Genomic DNA, 14,443 nt, shown 5'->3' with positions numbered 1-14,443 from the left:
TCCTCGGATACCAGCAAATCGAAGAAGATGAGGCTGATCGTGAGAAAACTGCATTCATCACCCTCAGACTTCAAGAAGAATATAATAATTCCAATCCCATAGAAAGCAGGTGTTAACAGATGTGAAAATTACCGAACTATCAGTTTATTAAGTCACAGCTGCAAAATACTAACGCAAATTCTTTACAGACGAATGGAAAAACTGGTAGATGCGGACCTCGGGGAGGATCAATTTGGATTCCGTAGAAATGTTGGAACACGTGAGGCAATACTGACCTTACGACTAATCTTAGAAGAAAGATTAAGAAAAGACAAACCTACATTTCTAGCATTTGTAGACTTGGAGAAAGCTTTTGACAATGTTGACTGGAATACTCTCTTTCAAATTCTGAAGGTGGCAGGGGTAAAATACAGGGAGCGAAAGGCTATTTACAACTTGTACAGTAACCAGATGGCAGACATAAGAGTCGAGGGACATGATAGGGAAGCAGTGGTTGGGAAAGGAGTGAGACAGGGTTGTAGCCTCTCCCCGATGTTATTCAATCTGTATATTGAGCAAGCAGTAAAGGAAACAAAAGAAAAATTTGGAGTAGGTATTAAAATTCATGGAGAAGAAGTAAAAACTTTGAGGTTCTCCTATGACATTGTAATTCTGTCAGAGACAGCAAAGGACCTGGAAGAGCAGTTGAACGGAATGGACAGTGTCTTGAAAGGAGGATATAAGATGAACATCAGCAAAAGCAAAGCGAGGATAATGGAATGTAGTCACATTAAACCGTGTGATGCTGAGGGAATTAGATTAGGAAATGAGACACTTAAAGTAGTAAAGGAGTTTTGCTATTTAGGAAGTAAAATAACTGATGATGGTCGAAGTAGAGAGGATATAAAATGTAGACTGGCAATGGCAAGGAAAGCGTTTCTGAAGAAGAGAAATTTGTTAACATCCAATATAGATTTATGTATCAGGAAGTCGTTTCTGAAAGTATTTGTATGGAGTGTAGCCATGTATGGAAGTGAAACATGGACGATAACTAGTTTGGACAAGAAGAGAATAGAAGCTTTCGAAATGTGGTGCTACAGAAGAATGCTGAAGATAAGGTGGATAGATCACATAACTAATGAGGAGGTATTGAATAGGATTGGGGAGAAGAGAAGTTTGTGGCACAACTTGACTAGAAGAAGGGATCGGTTGGTAGGACATGTCCTGAGGCATCAAGGGATCACAAATTTAGCATTGGATGGCAGCGTGGTGGGTAAAAATCATAGAGGGAGATCAAGAGATGAATACACTAAGCAGATTCAGAAGGATGTAGGTTGCAGTAGGTACTGAAAGATGAAGAGGCTTGCATGGAGAGCTGCATCAAACCAGTCTCAGGACTGAAGACAACAACAACAACAATTAACTGACATGCAATGCCATTACAAAAGCCATGAAAACAGCCGAAGCATCTGAAGTAGCCAAATTCATCGTGGAAGACAATGTATAAAAACACGGTGCCCCAAGGCCGTTAATTACAAATCAGGGGAAGTTTTTCAATTGAATCCTGTGAAAAAGATAAAACGTCAGTGCAACATTACTCATCACATGACGAATAAGTACCATCCGCAAACTAACGGGCTTGCTGAACGTCTTCTTGGTGGACATGCTATCAATGTTCTTCAATGTTGAGCAGAGGAACTGGGATGAGGTGCTACATTTTGTGGCATTTGCCTACAACATCGCAAAACAAGACAACACAGGATTTACGCCATTTGTCCTGGTGCATGGGCATGAGGCGACTATGGCCATGGACACTGTGTTTCCGTTACATCCTGATGACGTGGATGATGACTACATCGGCCAGGTGTCAACCACAGCTCAAGAAAATGATCGCCGAAGGTATGATGCGAGCCACTGCCCTGTTGTCTACCAGCTCGCTGACCTTGTCTGGATCTTCACTCCTGTTCAGAAGCTTGGTCTCTTTGAGAAGCTCCTCAGACGGTACTTTGGACCATATAAAGTTGTAAGACAGTTGTCTGATGTTACTTATGAAGTTGAAGATTTCGACCCTGATGCAAGACGATGAAAGTTCAGAGACACGGTCCATGACCTTCGAATGAAGCCCTCCAAGGATCCTGCCACGCAGGGTAAATTCGAAGCTCCAGCGACTGGCAACAAGTGAAAAGGTGACGAAGAGCGCAGTGGCAAAAGAAGTTCTCAGAAGATCACCACCAGGGCAAGAATCAGTCATCAGGAGTCGGAGTATGCAGGATCGATGACTTGTTTCCAGACTAGGAGGATGTAACACCAAGACGCTGTTCTCTTAAGGAAGGAGCAATGTCGCAGAAGAAGCTGAGTAGCACCATGGTGTAGCGGTTATGATACTAAACTGTTGCATGGAGGTTCGTGAGTTCAAAACTCACCTGGACTGTACAATTTTAATTTCTGTATTCAGTTGGAGTATATGCTAGAAGTATCCACAAATGTCAAGAATCATTGAACTGGAATGTTCTGTAGCTGTATATACACGATGTGTTCTGGCCAGAGGCAGTTCGCTCCGCACTCTTGTATGTGCAAGTGCTGAATATATCTTCGTTAAGTGAAGTTAGTGTTTGTCATTAATCTAATTACAACTTCTTCTACATGACAATATTATATACAAATACATGAAGTATTCTGATTCATAAAATAATTTTTTCATAATGTGGGGCAACAATCATAATATATTTCTTTGAAGTCAGTACCGCAATTACACTGTTGTTTATTTACAGTGTTACATTCAGACTTACACAATCATAATTTTGGCTTAAAAATGCCATCATCAAGTGTTTTCTGAAAGCAAGTTAGACAGTATCAGTGAAATACGTAACAAGTGATATAAGCGTGTAACAATACATATTTGTAATGCTTACTTACAAGTGTTATAAATGGACTAAGGTGGCATACTGTCGTATTAAAATACACTATTAGACACAATGTCTAAGAGTTGATATTTCTGGCAGAGCCTACTGCTTTGTTTCATTAAAGAGTACACCATCTTGACTGAATGACAGTTGGCTAAGTGTCAAATTGTCTTGGTCAAAGAAATTCCTGTTACAAGCAGGTGACCTTTTATTTTAGTCTCTGGACTCAGTGTCTGGTACGTTAGGAAAGGTTCGGAGCAATTTATTTTCTTTGGTAGTTGGTACATCTTTGCAGTACCTGTTTATCTTAGTATACAATGAAGTTGCCTGCTCATAAACATAAACAGTAACAAACCTCTTGATAATATTTGCTGCATCCATAAATATAAAAGCCCAGTTAGTCACTGACGTTGTCTAAAGTACATTTTAGTAGGTAAATATACAGCTTTGTATGTGAAACTGACACATGGCCAACTCTAAGTTGTGTATTTTGTCTTAATTCAGAATTAGTAAATACAGTGCAATTACTTATTCTACTAACTCATCAATTAACCAGCGAGGTTTGAAGCGATATTTATGATGTACGTGTCATCTCAGGTATATAAATCCTGTTATATCTGTTGGAACATTACTTACGAATAAGTGCAAATACCAGAGGTATGTGAAACATGTCATGTACATAAAAGCATTTAACCACATAAAAGAATCAAAAGATTTCATGTTGAACAGCACATTTAAACTGTAACATAATATAAAGAATAGGGATATCCTAGGTTTTGTTAATGGTTGATGAGATACAATTACAAACATTGTTATGCATGATTCCTCTACTTCAGCATCCCCCCCCCCCCCCCCTTTCCCTGGACGTATTGTTAACATGCCCATAAGCCCCATCAGGGATTATTGCCAACCACTGATTCACTAACCCCTTCCTCCCTCTGAGACATACAACTTTTATGACAAATTAATATCCCTCTTCATACCTCACCCCAAACTTCTATCACTAACCAAAGGACAAAATGAGTAAGTCTCAATAAAACGTTTTATTTTCTTAAATTTATGGAGTAAATTTTAGTATTACAACTACTTAATACATAAAATACTAGGATATATGAATCCAGACAGATTATATACTGATACACACTTAAGCAATACCTTTACTTAGGACACATCATTCCCACACAATGTCCTAACATATGCAATATTTGGTCCTAGATTTAAAATGTAAAAGTGCCCAGTTACCATTTTGTCCCCCACCATGCCCATGTTGTTGTTGTTGTGGTCTTAAGTCCTGAGACTGGTTTGATGCAGCTCTCCATGCTACTCTATCCTGTGCAAGCTTCTTCATCTTCCAGTACTTACTGCAACCTACATCCTTCTGAATCTGCTTAACGTATTCATCTCTTGGTCTCCCTCTACGATTTATACCCTCCACGCTGCCCTCCAGTACCAAATTGGTGATCCCTTGATGCCTCAGAACATGTCCTACCAACCGATCCCTTCTTCTGGTCAAGTTGTGCCACAAACTCCTCTTCTCCCCAATTCTATTCAATACCTCCTCATTAGTCATGTGATCTACCCATCTAATCTTCAGCATTCTTCTGTAGCACCACATTTCGAAAGCTTCTATTCTCTTCTTGTCTAAACTATTTATCATCCATGTTTCACTTCCATACATGGCTACACTCCATACAAATACTTTCAGAAACGACTTCCTGACACTTAAATCTAAACTCAAGGTTAACAAATTTCTATACCCGATGTTAAAAAATTTCTCTTCTTCAAGAAACGCTTTCCTTGCCATTGCCAGTATACATTTTATATCCTCTCTACTTCGACCATCATCAGTTATTTTGCTCCCCAAATAGCAAAACTCTTTTTCTACTTTTAGTGTCTCATTTCCTAATCTAATTCTTTCAGCATCACCCGATTTAATTCGACTACATTCCATTATCCTTGTTTTGCTTTTGTTGATGTTCATCTTACACCCTCCTTTCAAAACACTGTCCATTCTGTTCAACTGCTCTTCCAAGTCCTTTGCTGCCTCTGACAGAATTACAATGTCATCGGCAAACCTCAAAGTTTTTATTCCTTCTCCATGGATTTTAATACCTACTCTGAACTTTTCTTATGTTTCCTTTACTGCTTGCTCAATACACAGATTGAATAGCATCGGGGAGAGGCTACAACCCTGTCTCACTCCATTCCCAATCACTGCTTCCCTTTCATGTCCCTCGACTCTTATAAACTGCCATCTGGTTCCTGTACAAATTGTTAATAGCCTTTCGCTCCCTGTATTGCCATGCCCACATCCCACTATAAAAGTCATCTTATAACCCCCCTCCATCCTTCTACCCCCCCCCCCCCCCTCCCGCTTACAATTAACATTCCACATGCCTACAGCTGACAATGAATGATTTATTGTATTTTAGACCTTGTGTATCTTCTCATTTGTTTATTACCTCTCTCAGAAGTAACTATGACCAATAATGTTGCATTTATCTTTGTTGTTAAGAAGTAGGAATTAACCCGCTTAGGGCTTTCATATGTGGTAGTTGATTAAGTTGTTAACATTACTATGTCATCTTTATGTCGTATAAATAAGATGTCACTACTCTAACATGTAAATAAGATTTATAGCACTAAGATTACAGAAGTATGTATCAATACCATCAATACCACAATGCACTCATGTTTGTAATTGTATCTCATCAACCATTAACAAATACTAGGATATCCCTACTCTTTATATTATATTAAATTTACTGTTCAATATAAAATATTTTGATCCTTTTATGTGGTTAAATTCTTATATGTACATACATATTTCACACACCTCTGTTACTTGCACTTAATCCTAAATAATATTCCAACAGATATAACAGGATTTACATACGTGATGATACATACATCATAAATATCACTTCAACCCTCACTGGTTAATTAATGAGTTAGTAGAATAAGTAATTGCACTGTATTTATTAATTCTGAAATGAGACAAAATACACAACTTAGAGTTGGCCATGTGTTAATTTCACATACAAAGCTGTATATTTACCTACTAAAATGTACTTGAAACAACATCAGTGACTAGCTGGGCTTTTATATTTATGGATGCAGCGAATATTATCGAAAGGTTTCTTACTGTTTATGTTTATGAGCAGGCAACTTCATTGCATGCTAAGATAAACAGGTACTGCAAGAGTCCAGAGACTAAGAAAGGTCACCTGCTTGTAACATGAATTTCTTTGACCAAGACAATTTGACACTTCGCCAACTGTCATTCAGTCAAGATGGTGTACTCTGTAATGAAACAAAGCAGTAAGCTCTGCCAGAAATATCGACTCTTTTAGACATTGCGTCTAATAGTGTATTTTAATATGACTGTATGCCTTCCTAGGCATTTATGACACTTTTAAGTGAGCATTACAAATATGGATTGTTACACGCTTATATCACTTGTTCGTATTTCACTTGTACTGTCTAACTTGCTTTCAGAAAACATTTGATAATGGCACTTTTGAAGCCGAAATCATGATTGTGTAAGTGTAAATGTAACACTGTAAATAAACAACAGTGTAATGGCAGTACTGACTTTAAAGTCATTCATAAAAAAATCACAAGAGCTTCTTTTTTCAATTGGGAATACTGCTGCTGAGCTGCACTGACATTTTGAACATAAAAGCCATAGGTCGGTCAGAGCCATCTGCATGAATACGGGCCAGAACCACTGGCTGGGACGCATCGGTGGCCAAGACTAAATGTTTACCAGTTTGAAACAATGCAAGGAAAGGCACGGAGTGTATATTATTTCTGAATTCTCATAAGCTGACAATCACCTGACAGGAACATTTGTACAAAGCAACTGGTGCAGAGAGTGAACCAGAGTGGCTGCAGCCATGAGAAACCAGTGATAGTAAACTGCCTTACCGAGAAATGCCTGCCGTTCCCACAAATTGAATGGACGAGGCAAAACTGTTCCAGGGATTGAACACCCTGCTGGGAAAGTTCATCATGAAGATACTCAATAGAGGGTTGAAAAACACTGACTTACTAAGATTACACTTAAGCCTTTTGGTGCACGAGAGGGTACAGGTTACATAAGTGTTTTACTGTTACAGTGCCAGTGACAAAATCATCATCATGACAGTTAATGCAGCACGGAACATCAGCCACAAATTGTTCCAAAAAGCTATGAAATATAGCCAAGCACTAGTCACCTCAAACATTAAACACTAATACTGATACTGATAAGGACCAAAAGGCACGATCACAACAAGCACTTGTTCTAAGGTGTCATCCTAAGGGAACAATCAGGTAAGATAAGTCAACCTCGGAAAAGAATTAGCACCTGGCCAATTTCACAAGTAACTCACTATGTTGACGCAAAGTGTATGGGTCAACAACAAACTGAACATTTATGGTAACTTTAAAGTTGCCACAAAGTCAGATCTGACCTGCGCATTGAAAAAATGCGGCTGAGCTGAAGGTTTAAGTGTGATACGTGCCGTGAAATTGGTCGCAAGCAAAAATCTGAAAATTCAGAACACAATGAATCCAGGGCTTGATAAGGAATTTGAATCAGCACAAGAGGTTAGAATTAGTAATAGAAAATTCCAAATCAACAAAAGCATCTATTACAAACAAATTCTCAGTTTGCGGATGATTAACACCCAAATATGTGATAGGAAGGACAACAGATTAATAAGTTGTGGCAGCCGTAAATTAACCAAGAACATGCTGTTTACTGTAGTTTACCAGACAGCAGCTGACAGGAGCCAACAATGGGGAGCTCAGCCACGTGCATGTTTGAGAGCTGAGGAATTAAACAGCTGGTTTGATGACCACTTGCAATGATAATATTTTATGCAGTACACTCACTTCAATAAAAGGCTTATTCTGACCTATGGACGAAACTGAAGCAGAATGAATGTCCATGTCCATTTGATTAGAAGAAAGCTGAAAATGACAAACTGATTCGATGTGGCCTTTTTTGTGATACCTGTGACATGTTGTCCACTACCTGGGCAAGCTGATCTCTCATGTTGTACAAAGCAAGAGGGGCAGAATGGAAGTGCTGCATGTTGTCCTTGTTGTCATGTCTGGCACCAGGTTTGTCCACCATGATCAGGTTTCCTGGTTTGCAAGGCATTTACTTCTTCTTCATTTGATAAGCCTGTTGCTATTTGCCACGGCGGTTCACTATAATGATGGCGACATTCCCCCATGCTTCAATTTGGTGACTTGCTGTGCAGGTGACCTCAATTTGGTGAACATCTGTGCAGGTGACCTCAAGTCTTTGAGTAATGTTTAACACTTCATCGAAGGACAGATCTTTGCATTGAAAGGACCTCTGATGAACTTCCTTGTCAGGTACGATATGGATGGTTGTGTTGCGAACCATGGAGTCAGTCAGCATAAGATGCTATAGTTTTAGCAATAAAGCGACACTTTAACGTCTTAGACCACGCAGCTCCTCCACCCAAGGTCAATATGACTGATGTTGCTAGTGGCACTGGGAAGGCTCTAAGTGAACGGCAATAACACCGATGCATTTATGAAGATATGAAGACAACAAATTACACATTTCATCACAGAAAATTCTGGCCATTCCTGCAAGGATCCCAAATGTCACAATAACTGACACATGCGAGAAGGAATTCAGTGTTGGTGGAGCTGTTTTCCATAAGCTTCCCAATCTTTAGCAATTGACGTACGGCAGAAATGGCAATGGACTCACCGGAGACAGTGGATCCTGAACAGACTATGTAGCCCATTTTGTCATAATAAGTTGTTGCTAGTTGAGAACATATTGAAGGACAAGTTCCATACAGAAGTTACAAGAAAAAACAGTCACTGAAGTTGAGCACACACAATTCTACTTGTCGACACTTGTGGTCTAATTCAGAAGACAACAAGAAACCAACGATCTTTATTTGAGTCACGGTGTGACAGCATAACAAAGACAGTACGTAATCCTTTAGTGACTTGTACAAAGGAGGCTGGCCAAGACTGGTGCAAGACGATATATAGAGTATTTGCCTGCCAGGGACCACCAGCTTCCTGCTGCAGGTGACTGAGGTGCTGTCCATGGTCAGCGGCCTCTGGTGCAAATGTCTGGAGCAGCTGAATGGTGCACTACTTGAACGAGACGAGTGCCATGGTCGTAGTGGAGGTGGTGCAATAACATGTGAGTTACTACAATGATGTTCCATAAAATGATACAACCAGCAATTCAATGTACTGAAATTTTCAACACCGATGTTAAGGGCAATTTCATTAGTTTTCTCTTGCAGTGTGTTTATGCTTCTAGGAATGCTGCCATGTCCCATTCCTTGAAATCACTTTAACAGAATATTTTCAATACCATCAAATGCGTACATATGAATGTTCTTCTTGACGGATCTACAGGAATACTTTGTTTCAGCAGTTAAGGATGCTTCTTTGTTTTTGAGTGAGCTGCACACATAGGCTAAATTTTATTTCTTTTGCATGTCAAGAAGTTTTGGGTTTTCACTACCATTGAGAGTGCAAGCAATTGTCAGCTTTTGCAGAATTGTAAACTTTCTATGTTTGCAGGCCGTAACTCCATAAAAGCACAATTAATAACTTTGATGTTTCAATAAAAAAGTTTTTGCAGTTCATATGCTGAGTTACATTGACATCAGATCACATGCCACAGGTTGCATACTAGACTGAGCAGCAATCTATTTCTGATTCGTTCAATGCACCTGCCAGCACTGCTGTAAGGGAAGTAGAGTTACAGACTATAATTTCAGTACATTTTGAGTGACTGAATCAATTACTATTTACTGCACAACAAAACACAACAAAGCATACAGTCTGTGTGAAATTGAAAGAAACCTCCGTTATGTCGTGAGCTGCATAAAACTGGATTTTAATCTACACAATGTTTCTTGTTTATTCCTTAAATGCAGACTTTTTCTCGAAGTGGGGCTCGTTAAAAGCAAGGAGGAATAGCATTGCTCTTATGGAAGTTTTGCCAGGACCAATAGCAGTATTTGTTAAACAGATTTCGCTAAAAGGTTTTACTGTAGTAACAAATCTGATGCATCTTCCGCTATACGAATTAAGTTCTGTAATATCTCTGCTGATTTTTAAATCTATTATTTTTTAAACTACCACATAATTATAATGTTTCTTTAATTCAGAGCAGCTTAGCACATCAACAGACCATTAAAAAAAAAGTAACAACCGAGGATCCAGGACCAAAGAAAATTTACACAATTAGTAATTAGCACATAATGTTTTTATGTAAATAACTGCTGCATTTAAAAAAGAATACTTACGATGAACTCATGAAGTGTAGAGTATAGATTGTCATCTATTTTCTGTTTCATTGTACTGAAATCCATTGGATTCTGAATTATCTGGGAATAACCAGGAGCAATATGATCTGTGACAGGCCATGCAAAAAACTGTTGAGGATCTCTCTTCTCAAGGCCTTTAAGCAGATAATCGAGTAACTTCTGTAATGCACTTCTCTCCTGCCTCTGTCGCAGAACGCAAGATCTGGGTTCCCGGGACACAGCGGGTGTCTGTATCCTAACTGGAAATAGAAAAATGACATAACCAATTTTTAGCTTTGACAACCAACTACTTGCAATGGCTTTTTTAAAGGCAACTTCCATAAGGAAAATAAAAGACTACCTGAAACACCAGAAGTTTCTAGTAAATAAAATATCCACAGTACATTAAACACTGTTTACTCCTTAGTTAGTTTCTTAGTTATATGTTCCTTACATCATTTGAATGACTCTTTTCTCGAAATGATGTGGAATGAGCCTTGTGAAAATACAGAATCCCGAATCTTTGAAAATCCTCTAGTTACTCTGTATCAAGCTGAAGGTAAAGTGTACAAATTAAAATACTGTAGGGGAAGATATCAAATGGGAAGAATGTTCTGAAATAACAGCTCGGTGAGCATCATAAAGCACAATATGAAGGACTAACAATCAAATTTCAAGCAATGCCTTTGCACAAAAATTTGAAAAATACAGCTTAACATCTTTCACCCACAATTGAAAAAAAAAAGAGCTGGAAAACACATTTGAATTTTTGCATTTCTCAATACCATAATGGAAAACTGTAAGTAGTGCTGAATAATTGAATAATATTGAATTTTTTTCATTAGTACCTTGTCCAGATTGCTCACTTCCCAACCCCTGACCTGAATGTTGAACTTCACCAATGGATTTTGGAATAGGTACATTGCCTTCCAATAACGTCCTCTTATTTGATGGAGGTTCTGAAAGAGACTCCTCACCCATACTGACATCCTCTTGACTAGACTCATCACGGGGTCTTTTACGTTTCTCCTATGGACATAAATTAATTCATTTACAATTAAACACAATGAAATGTGAAATTTGATGGCCAACATATACCATCATAGCTGATAGCTTACAATAATGACAAATCACTGAAAACAGAGACAATAACAATAATATTCTCAACAAAATTTGTATGTGAGAACCAATTGATGGTCACACATGAGATGTCATGTCAAGTTGTCAAATTTAAAAACTTGACTGCACGTTTTCCTTTCTTTATCTGTACCTGCTGTTAAGTACTAGAATACTAGTATCTCTCACCTGATGGTACACAATTTCTAGAATAGTATAATATTAACAATAGCCAAAGCCAGAAGGAATGTTAGAATAATGTGACAGGCATTCATGAATTTGAAGTTAAATTTTGTATACTGATCTGGAAAGAAATAAAGAAAGAAAGAAAGAAAGAAAGAAAGAAAGGTCAAAGTAATCTACATGGTACCATATTGATCATAAGTGAAATTGACACAGAGAAGGATCTGAAATTGTTACAGTGTGGAAGATCAATGTATGCATATCAAGATAATTGACTGCAGAGCACAAAGTCAATTAAAACTGCTCAACATGGCAAAGTAAACTGTATCTAACAGAAGCCTGTACAATTTTATAATTCTTACACAAAAGAAACTGACTACTTCTACCACCAGTTTCTCATGTGTTGGTGCAGAATTGAAGGATTCCAAACAACTGGGAAAAGCCACAGGTTCTTCTTCTATATTTTCTGGATAATAATTGGCAACCAATGCTGCACAATCGCAATCAAGTCATGAGATGTTCAATTGACTCTTTTATTAGAACATGTTATGTGATTCAGGATTACAACCATCTTCAGACATGACAAACTTCAACTCCTTCCTAACCAACCAGGCATACAGCCTTGACAGCTCAAAGAAAAAGTCAAGGCTGTACACTTGGTTGGTTAGGAAGGAGTTGAAGTTTGTGCTGTCTGAAGATGAGTGAAATCCCGAAACGCGTAACATGTTCGAATAAAAAGAGTCAATTGAGCATCTCATGACTTTATTGTGATTGTACAGCACTGGTTGCAAATTATTAACACAAAAAATGATCACAGGCTTCAGACGGGATTTTATGTTGTGTACATCATCTTCAGGATAATTGTAAAATTAATGCTTAAGTCAAACAATGGAAATCCAGGATGGAATGTAACAATATTATGAAAAGGAAAGTTGCCACTCACTTATAGTGAAGATGCTGATTCGCAGATAGGCACAACATAAAGACTGTCACAAATAAAGCTTTCCACCAGTAAGATCTTCATCAAAAATAGATATCTCTCTCTCTCTCTCTCTCTCTCTCACACACACTCACACTCAAACACACAAAAGCGGTTGTGTGTGTGTGTGTGTGTGTGTGTGTGTGTGTGTGTGTGTGTGTGTGTTCTATTTCTGACGATGGCCTTGCTGGCCGAAAGCTTTACTTGTGACAGTCTTTCTGTTGTGCCTATCTGCGAATCAGCATCTCTGCTGTATGGTGAGTGGAAACTTTCCTTTTCATAATATTATTAATGCTTTACTGTTTGGCAGAGAGTTAATAGAACCACTTTCAGACTATTTCTTTATCGGTCCACTCTCAAATAGCTTGTGGGAAAAACAAACACCTAAATCTTTCCGCATGATCTCTGACTTTTCTTATTCAGTCACAATGTTCATTTCTCGTATGTAAGTGGCAATCAACAAAATGTTTTGGCACCCGGATGAGAAAGTTAGTCACTGTTGTTTTGTCAAAAGATGTCAATAAAACAGTCTTTGTTTTAATTAGTGGCACCCCACATCATTTATCAGATCTGCATCACTCTTTGCCTATTTCACGATGTATGCAATTAGTTTCTCAGCATTATTAACAGGTGTCCTGTACGTAAGTGTCAACAGAGAAAGTAGTCAAGAGAAGGTAATGTCGTTGGGCAAGCCCTGGATCACCCTGCCCAATCCAATGTTGACAATAAGTTGTATTCAGGTACATGCATCAAAGGCTGTAACATGAAAAAGGGGGGGGGGGGGGGATGGTTTCAGCATGATGCTGAAACCATATGGCAGAACAATATGAAAGGGGGGGGGGTGATACTGGAACCATGTGGCAGAACACATTGCAGCAGCTATATGCTCTTCGACCAATAGCTGCAGCAGTACTTGCTGAAGAAAGTCGAGATAGGCTGCCCCTGTCAAATGTTGTGGCAGCAAGTACAGTCCAACAATGTGGCCATACGTTAACTGAAAATCGTCTCTGAGCTGCAAGTGTTCTTGTTGCATGTGGATTTTCCTCTGAGCACACATAGGTGTTACACAAGATGAACATTCCCTCCCATAAGAGAACTGACTCATCAGAGAACAAAGTGGTGGCTGCAAAATGGGGATCTGTTGTGCAAATTGTAAATATAGCCATGCAAAGGCTACTGTGGAACAAAACTGTCTGTCTTTGTCCATTAACTGCACATTCTGGGAGTGACAGGGGTGCATGGAATTGTCAAGCAGGATCTGCATGACACTGCTGGGGGAAATCTCGACACATCTGGCGATAGCTCGCTTACTGGGACTGGGATTGTTCTGCACTACCCCCAGCATAATCTCGTCATTGCTACCATTGTTATTGTCCACTCACACTGTTGTGTCCCCTCGCTGAATGATCCCCTTCCAGACTACCTCCTACGCAAGCATGGAAAGAAGGTATGGAAGGGAGTTTGCCTCATGGGGTAACACTGGACATACAGCCACAGTGCACCTCACTCACTACAATTGGCAGTCCTATATTCCACATTCATATCAGTGAGCTCCACATCCATGTAACATGCCATCCTACTTTCACTCTGTTGGCAGGCAAAATGAAGCTTCACAGTGAATGCAGTCCCAACAGCCATAAATGTGCTGTCATCTGACGTTGCAGTGTACATATCACCATCTACTGCATACACCAGCCAAAGCTGTCCCGCCATTTTACCTGTACTAAGCATAAAAAATATGTTTTCTCACCCTGATCGTACTTCCCTTCTTTGGTTTTGTGTCATCACTAATGCACCAGGAAAGCATTTCCAACCACGCACAGTTATGTGATTTTATACCATCTAGGTGCACTCTTATCTTTCCTGAAACTTTGTATCCACTGTGCTGGAGCATCCTGTACATAAATGATCCAGTGGAATACATATGAAGCTCTGTGAGGCTGTTTGATGATATTCTATTGTCAAACTAATTA

The 14,443-nt window shown here is 39.0% G+C and overlaps 1 protein-coding gene across 4 annotated transcripts in view; it reads right to left on the bottom strand.

Annotated features, from left to right (window-relative positions):
- Nucleotides 1-14,443, bottom strand: part of LOC126271901 (bromodomain-containing protein 7) — a 133,861-nt gene that overhangs the window by 88,095 nt on the left and 31,323 nt on the right. For all 4 annotated transcript variants that reach the window (XM_049974285.1, XM_049974283.1, XM_049974286.1 and 1 more), the window contains 2 exons: nucleotides 11,041-11,221; nucleotides 10,193-10,452 (listed from right to left, as the gene is read on the bottom strand). In XM_049974285.1, coding sequence (XP_049830242.1) covers nucleotides 10,193-10,452; nucleotides 11,041-11,221 — 441 coding nt within the window. The remainder of the gene's footprint in view (nucleotides 1-10,192; nucleotides 10,453-11,040; nucleotides 11,222-14,443) is intronic.

Source organism: Schistocerca gregaria, chromosome 5, assembly GCF_023897955.1.
Source record: "Schistocerca gregaria isolate iqSchGreg1 chromosome 5, iqSchGreg1.2, whole genome shotgun sequence".
Classification (NCBI taxonomy): Eukaryota; Metazoa; Arthropoda; class Insecta; order Orthoptera; family Acrididae; genus Schistocerca; species Schistocerca gregaria.
This window is presented reverse-complemented; position numbering and strand designations above follow the sequence as displayed.